Source organism: Dermacentor andersoni, chromosome 10 (genome assembly GCF_023375885.2).
Source record: "Dermacentor andersoni chromosome 10, qqDerAnde1_hic_scaffold, whole genome shotgun sequence".
In the NCBI taxonomy this organism is placed as follows: Eukaryota; Metazoa; Arthropoda; class Arachnida; order Ixodida; family Ixodidae; genus Dermacentor; species Dermacentor andersoni.
This window is the reverse complement of record NC_092823.1, coordinates 26,704,290-26,712,909: the sequence shown is the minus strand read 5'-3', so window position 1 is coordinate 26,712,909 and position 8,620 is coordinate 26,704,290. Positions and strand designations below refer to the sequence as shown.

Below are 8,620 nucleotides of genomic sequence, written 5' to 3'. Positions count from 1 at the left end.
GTTATTTTTCAAGCCCACTCGAGAGTTTCTTGGGTCTGATGCGAGAGTATTTTTGTACCTCTTTCATGAACTTTTCTCAGCTTTTTCTGAGAGTAATTTTTCATGCCCATTCACGAGTTTCTTGGCTCTGATGCGGGAGTATTTTTTTACCTCTTTCATTAACGTTTCTCAGGTTTATCTGAGAGTTAATTTTTCAAGCCCATTCTGGAGTTTGTTGGAGGTGATGCGAGATTACTTTTTTACATCATTTATCCGGTTTTCCAGGCTATTCCTGGGAGTTATTTTCAGGCCTATTCTCGAGTTTTTTGGTACTGATGTGAGGGTATTTTTTTACCTCGTTATCAAGGTTTCTTAGCTCTACTCTAGAGTAATCTTTAAGCCCATTCTGTAGTTTGTTGGAGCTGATCTGAGTATTTTTTTCGCCTCATTCATCGTTTTCTCGGTTCTTTCCGAGAGTAATTTTTCAAGCCCATCCTGGTGTTTCTTGGGGCTGATGTGGAAGTATTTCGAAGACAATTGAAAGACCACAAGGATGATTTCAAAGATCCCAAGCATGAGTGATTGTTTATTAGTTCTGACATGTTTCTCATAAAAAAGTCAGGCATGAGTTAATGGCCTGAGGCATGGCCTTAAAATGCTGTGATAAGCATAATAAATATTTGTACTAATACACAGACTGGGGCTGGTAGCTGCCCATTAGATCTCTCATAGCAAAGTAAAATATGACAACACATTCAATGTGCAATCCCACTAAACTACAGTGAAAATAAAGTGACACACAATACAATATCTAACTCATAAATACACAGGCAGTACTAGAGATGTTCACATTAGACCCACTGAATATGCAGATCATTCCTTCAAACAGGCAGTTGTCCAGAACATGGTTGTGCAGTGCATTCAATGGATCAGTATGAACCATAACTATGCAACATAAAAATATTGCACTTAAGGCCAAATGGCATCTGCTGCTAACGGCCATTAGTGCCCCAGACGAAATGAAACAACCATGTGGTAAATACAGCAAGTATTCGTACTATCACGTTAGTGCCGGCAACTGCCCACCATATCTCTCACTGCAAAAGGAAAACTGTCAACGCACTCACGATGTAGTGAAAATAAAGCACAGTGAAAACAAAGTGACACACAATACAAAATCTAACTCATAAATACACAGGCAGTACTAGAGATGTTCACATTAGACCCACTGAATATGCAGATCATTCCTCCAAACAGGCAGTTGTCCAGAACATGGGTGTGCAGTGCATTCAATGGATCAGTATGAACCATAACTATGCAACATAAAAATATTGCACTTAAGGCCAAATGACATCTGCTAACGGCCACTACTGCCCCAGACGAAATGAAACAACCATGTGGTAAATACAGCAAGCGTTCGTACTATCACAGTGCAACACATTTAAGAAGTAGTGAAGCTAAGTCAGTAGTAGAGATGTTCACATTAGACCCACTGAATATGCAGATTTCTTCAAACAGGCAGTTGTCCAGAACATGGGTGTGCAGTGCATTCAGTGGATCATTATGAACAATACTATGCAAAATAAAAATATTGTACTTAAGGGCAAATAGCATCTGCTGCTAACGGCCATTACTGCCCCAGACGAAATGAAACAACGATTTGGTAAATACAGCAAGTATTCGTAATATCACACATTAGTGCCGGCAACTGCCCACCATATCTCTCACTGCAAAAGGAAAACTGTCAACGCACTCACGATGTAGTGAAAATAAAGCAGTGAAAACAAAGTGACACACAATAAAACATCTAACTCATAAATACACAGGCAGTACTAGAGATGTTCACATTAGACCCACTGAATATGCAGATCATTCCTCCAAACAGGCAGTTGTCCAGAACATGGGTGTGCAGTGCATACAATGGATCAGTATGAACCATAACTATGCAGCATAAAAATATTGCACTTAAGGCCAAATGACATCTGCTAACGGCCACTACTGCCCCAGACGAAATGAAACAACCATGTGGTAAATACAGCAAGCGTTCGTACTATCACAGTGCAACACATTTAAGAAGTAGTGAATAAGTCAGTAGTAGAGATGTTCACATTAGACCCAATGAATATGCAGATATCTTCAAACAGGCAGTTGTCCAGAATATGGGTGTGCAGTGCATTCAGTGGATCATTATGAACAATACTATGCAAAATAAAAATATTGCACTTAAGGGCACATAGGATCTGCTGCTAATGACCATTGCTGCCCCAGCGAAATGAAACAATCGTGATAAATACAGCAAGCATTCATACTATCACATTAGTGTAGGCAACTGCCCACCATATCTTTCATTGCAAAAGAAAAACTATCACAACACATTCAAGATGTAGTGAAAGTAAAGTACAGTGAAAACAAAGTGACACACAATACAAAATATAACTCTAAAGTATTGCAACAAGCAAATGAGAGAGCACTAGAGATTATCATTGGACCCAGTGATAGCGTACTGACCTTCAAACAGTGCTTTTGTTAGGCAAAATAATTTTTATACACTTTTCTGAGGATATGAATCTGAAAAATTCTTTGCCTAGCAATAGTTCTTGTAGAAATTTACTAACTCTAATGCTTTCACCCGTGGCTTTGTGTAACACAAATCCAGAAAGCAGTGCTCAATGAATGTTAAAATCCTGTGGGCCTTTTTTGGGTATACAATGTGGAATACCCAGAACGAAGCGAAAAGGCAGGCCAGGCCTGCTAGCAGTGATGACGTCACAAACAATCGCTGCGCATCGATGTGCAGCGCGAGGGAGCCATCAGATGCCCTCTGGAGGCATGGAGTTAGTGGGACCGCAGCTGTCTGTGGAACAAAACAAAAATTACCAATTTTATTAAACGAACCTAAGGTCACTCCATAACAAGCCCCTAATTTTGATGGTTACAAAAAAGCAAATGCCTTGTTTTATTCATTCATAAAGTGTGTTATATTTAGGTTTTCCTAAAAGGGGGCATGTTCAGATATGGAAATAAATTTGTCTTACTGAAAGTCACAGCATATGTGCGCAAAGCACACAATTCAGAAATAAGCTAACCAAGACCTTAAATAAAAGCTAACTAATACACTGGGACTACACAAAACATGGTCATTAAATTTTCGCTAAGCATTAGTTTTCAGCAACAGATGTCAGATGAAATCAGTGTGTTTAGGCTCCCTTGAGCAAAAGGGTCAGCAGCTCTTATCTAGCGAGGGAAGAGCAGACGCGCAGTGCCCCCAGAAAGTTATGATAGGCAGAAACAGGCCCCACATGCAGTCCAAAAGGAGATTAACACAACTGTGCTCCAGTCCAGCTATTGTATATGTTAATACCTCCTCTGTCTTGAAGCACTTACTTCTGTTAAGATAGCATCAAGTGATTCATTGCAGCGGCCTGCAATGAAGTTGAGGACACCAAGCACACCATCCTCTGCAAACAGTGAAGGATACACTTCAGTACTATTTTACTCTCTTATTTTATGTAAAGAAAAAAATTAGCTAGAGCTATGCATGTATCGGCATAGTTACTTCATGCATAAGGCTATAAAGGGGCAGGGCACACATCTTGCCATTTCTGTAGCGCTGCTGCATGCTGGGCTTGTTGGCATGCGAACTTCTATATTCTTGCGCAAGCGCACAGGGACAAAAGGTAGATGCAAGCACCACATCTAAGTCTTCATTTTATCTCGGTCTGCTTACGCAAGAATGTTATCCAAGTTGTAGTTTTTGCTATAAACTTTTAATGCAACAGTTGTCTGCAATGCTGTTACATTATTACAAAGCTGTTTCATATTCATGGAAAGTGTACCCATGCGGTGTAGTCAACGTTTCTGGCCATCTCAAGCACACCTTACACAGCATATTACAAAGAAAACAGCTCATTCCTAGTGTTCAAGAATCCAACCCGGATGTTAGTAACCTCGTGCAGATTTCTAGTTTTGAATGAGAAAATTCAGTGTGGTGCCAGACCTACATCTTTAGAAGACAGTTACCAATCATAATCATCATATGAAGTCGCATTAAGCAGGCTCCTACAAACACGGCATGCTCTCTCATAGTGGTTAATCCTCTACAGCTTGAAAAAACCTGTTGTAGCTTGCATGTGAGAGTAAAGAAGTTACTTGCTCTGGGTACATTTAGCTCAAGTGAATAAAAGTAATTATGCAAAAGATTTTATTATAAAGTAACTTATGTATATACAGAAATGGTTGATCCCCGAAAGGAGTAGCAGTTTTGTCAACACTGAAAATCTATAAAAAATAGCAACACATAAAATTACCAGAAGCCATGGCAGAGAATTGAACAACCTCGTCCTGCTCCGCGTGGTCGAGAATGATGCTGCACAGACGGCTGCAGCCACGCTCAATACTGTCGAGTATTGTTCTTTTGAACAATATATTGAACTCCATCAGCAGCTGAAAATAGAGACCATTATGATTAACATGAACGGCATGAAAACGTTGAACATAAGCATACCGAGTGTTCTGTTGCTAGGAAAGGATACTGCAGGAGCGCCTCCGACAACGTGATTCGGCGAAGACACTCGTGCCGTTCCTTGGCTGTTGCAAGAAGACGTGGCCGCAAATCTTCTGGATCAGCAGTTGCAAAATGTTGCTGTAGCCACTCGTTATGTTTTTGTCGCGACTCCATGGTCTCCCCATAAATGATGAGGTCATTGTTGTCCTGCAATATGTAAAACCAGCACCTCAGTGACGTAACTTTGATAGTTAAAAGAAAAATATCAGTGAAACAAAAAACAGCCGAAAGATGTGCACCACTGACAACACTTTACCTGCATTTTTCAGAAGGGCATGCAAAACAAAACAGAAATAATTAACAAACACTAACAGAGAGGCGGCATAGCTTCTTGTTCGCCACCTCCACCACTGGCTCCCTGGGACTCTTGCGGTAGCTCTGGGCCCGAACCGCTTGCATTTCCGTAGACACATTCACTGCCTTCTTTCTGTTGTTCTTAAACTTATTCTTGAGGGCAACTTTCCACGATTTCTGTAGATTATTTGAACAAAGAGGCATAAAAGACATAACTTTCGTTACTTTAGTGCATAAAAGCACACATGAATTCCAGTTGGCTAAAGAAATGTGTATGCATACCTAGAACAAAAGCCTTTTACCTGTTACGGTGCATCACAAACAAATTTTTTTAAAGGTACTTGTTCTATTTATACCATTTCATTCTGTTGGATCTTGGTTGTTTTACTTGTGTAAGATTGCCACCTTTACAGACTCGCGCTGCCCTTAGCAGTTTACAACGCAGTCAGATTGACTGTCCAGTTGTGCGCAGCATTAATGACTCTGCCAACAGAATTGTCTCATATGACATATCTCTCGTTGCCCAATGGATACCTTCACACATAAACGTCGCCAGAAATAACGAGGCTGTTCGGCTGGCTTCACTTGCGCTCATAAGAGCTGTGCCTGCCCTGAAATATTGTGCAAGCTTCATGAAGCTCGTCTGGTGATTTGTCAACACCTACTCAAGCAGCATCCAGACTAGCGCATCGCAAATGGAATGTTCCCACCCCGTGTTCGCGATCAAGGCTTGCCTTGTCGCACTAGAGCACTACTACTCAAGCTAAGGGTTGGCTCTGTGAGCGTGTGCGAACGTTTATAATGACAAGGACATGTGGCTGGTCCATCATGTCCACTGATACTGTAGTGTCCTGCTTCCACTGCACAGCGCACGTCGCTTGTGAGAGACTGTCACCTTCTTCGCCTGCAGTGTACGACATTCAACAAATATTTGTACCCCAGTGGTTGTGAGTTTCGACGCAATCAGGTGCATCACACTCTTACTTTTCTAAACGAATCTACCTTAGGTTCACATTTGTAGCCTATTTCTGTTTCCGAGTGACAGGAACTCGGACACTATTTTTTCTATTTCAACAATATTTAGTGGCGTGACCTGCAGTGACCGGCCCTACTGCGTGTGACCTGTATTGTGTGTGTTCTACCTAATTCTTTGAGATGTGCAATCTTTCTTTTGTCTTCCATCCCCTTCTTCCTATCTTCTATTTCTGTTGCTGTCTCCTGCTTTCTGAAGAGTAGGCAGGCGTTGTGCCCCTTCCGGTGGCAGTTGCCAGCCTGCTCTTCGCATCCCTTTCCTGTCTAGTATATATACAGGTTGTTTCCGCAAGCACTTTAAAAAAGATTTCAAAGGTTGCCTGTGGCAGATAGCACAATTCTGGTTCATGAGCTGGTCTATTCAAAGAGGCAGACATTACTTGCGAAAAAAATTGAAATGCATAATCAACTTAAAAGGACATCTTGTTGGGCGAGTTGGTCACAATTCGTCTTGAGTACTAGGTGCGAACACACACAAGACACAAGGGAGGAGACGGGACAGAGCGCCACTTACAACTGCTTTATTCGGAGGCACACCACACACTTATATAGCCGTCTTAGACGCAAGGAACGCAATCAGATCAAGATTGATATGGAAGTGAACTGTTAAATATTTCTCAGCCATATATAAAGATGTTGATGGATCGCTGATGCACATACTTCCTTTCTTTTCGATAAAGAAATGACTTGCAATTCACCGTTGAAGTGCCTGAGGGTAACTGCCTACAGTTTCTAGATATAACCATTGAGTTTTGTGCGGATCAGATTTGTTGGGCATATGCACCTCGTGCAAAAAAAAGGGCTCCTGCCATGCGACTCCGCCCATTCGAAGTTAATAAAAAGGGGAATTGCTTCACTTTGCCTAAAATCCGCCCTCGGAAAATCGTGCCCTCACAAGATGCAGTTTAGCTGGCAGAACCAATTGGCTAGGCTGCCTCCAGCTGGATTCCCTGATTCAATTGTGATGGCAGTCGCTTAAAGCCTAGTACAAAAAATGAGTGCGGCTGTGAGAGCTGAGGAAGATCCCCCTCGAGATGAGGTGTTGAGGCCTGTGGTGGTGCCCTATGTACACAAGATGGCCCACAATTTAAAGAAGGTTGCTAGCAGACATGGGGTACCGCTTGTGTTTTCAGCCCCCAAGAAGTTAGGAAGCCTTTGTTCTCGTATCAAAAGAATATGTGAAGATAAAAATGGATGCAGCACCAAGCACGGGCGACCGATCATGAAGTGCGCCGAAGGTGTCGTGTACGAAATCTCCCTCTTATGCAGCCGCTCCTACATAGGGCTAACTGAGCCCTGCGTTAACGACCGAATTAGGGAACATGTAAGAAATGTAGAGCAAGATAAAGAAGGGCCAAACATATCCAAGCACATTAAGTCCTGCCCGTCACGCTCTTGTGAGCCATGTTTTGCAGGGGCGCGTATTCTAGCAAAGAGTAAAGATAAAAAAGCTCAGGAATTTAAGCTTTCTTTATCGGAAAGAAAGGAAGCGTGTGTGTCAGCAACCCATCAATATTTTTATATATGGCCGAGAAGAAATGTTTAACCTGTTCGCTTTCATATCAATCTTGATCTGATTGTGTTCCTTGCGTCTGAGCCGGCTATATAAGTGTGTGGTGTGCCTCCAAATAAAGCAGTTGTAAGTGGCGCTCTGCCCCATCTCCTCCCTTGTGTCTTGTGTGTGTTTGCGCCTAGTGCACAAGATGCATAATCGACTAATTAACATACATTCACTAATTACATTTTTGAACTGATTATCTTGTGGCCTGTATTGCAATTTACAAATTTAGCAGTAAAGTTCGCAAGGCAGATCCATTTGGAACGAATTCACAGTATGACACCAGTTTCAAGATAATAATTCCCGAACATTAAGTGCATTGACATTCCAGTTACTCTCTTCACGAAACGTCGTTATATGCATTAAAGCACGAAAGTAACTTGAATACCAATGCATTTCTCTGCAAAGTTCGGAAATCAATATCTCAAAAGTGGTGTTATCCTGAGAATTCTTTACAAGGGAATACGCTTTGCGAATTCCACGGCTAGAATTTGTAAACTGCAATATGGACCATGAGGTAATTAGTTAAAACTTATTAATTATTTAATTAGTAGATTATGCATTTCAATTTTTTGTGCAAATAATATCCGCCTCTTTAAACAGACCGGCCCATGAACTACAACTGTGCTATATGCCACAGGCAACCAATACATTTTTTTTAGTGTTCGCTAGAACACCCGGTATGTTTTCAAAACAAATAATGTTACTGTGCATGAAAAAAAAAGCATTTTAAGTACTAGTTCTGTTATGCAAAAAAAGTGAGGCGTGCAGACAGGACACAAGAGAACTGGACAACATGCCTCACTTTTTTTGCATAATGAATCCTTACCAACTAGCTCAGCTTTTTGTCGTTCTATACTAGTTCTATTTCTACCATTTCATTCTGTTGGATCTTCCTTCTTTTACTTGTGTAAGTGCACCCAGGATACATAACACTGAGAACTCCATGAAGCTTTTAGTGATGTATGGTATCAGCACACCACTAGAGATCTCAACTTTGTAGCACGAGTTTCCCAGATTTGGATATATTCTATCCATTTCCTGGATATAATCTGAGCTCGTTGCATATTACATAAAAAGACTCAGTTATTTGAGGTGCCTGAGTGAAGTTACACAATATTCAAGGTTTCTGAATTAGGCTTCCTAGTTTCATAAACACAATCATTAATGCCCATCCTCATTTCATCATTGCA

The 8,620-nt window shown here is 41.2% G+C and overlaps 1 protein-coding gene across 1 annotated transcript; it reads right to left on the bottom strand.

The window, feature by feature from the left end:
* Nucleotides 1–552: 552 nt before the first annotated feature.
* On the bottom strand, nt 553–5,369 carry LOC126519206 (uncharacterized). The gene is made up of 5 exons (XM_050168823.3): nt 4,856–5,369; nt 4,484–4,690; nt 4,287–4,422; nt 3,364–3,437; nt 553–2,833 (listed from the first exon to the last, which is right to left on the bottom strand). Exons 1-5 carry the CDS (start codon nt 5,048–5,050, stop codon nt 2,564–2,566), a joined length of 882 nt encoding a protein of 293 aa, XP_050024780.2. The 5' UTR covers nt 5,051–5,369; the 3' UTR covers nt 553–2,563.
* Between the last annotated feature and the right edge of the window lie 3,251 nt (nt 5,370–8,620).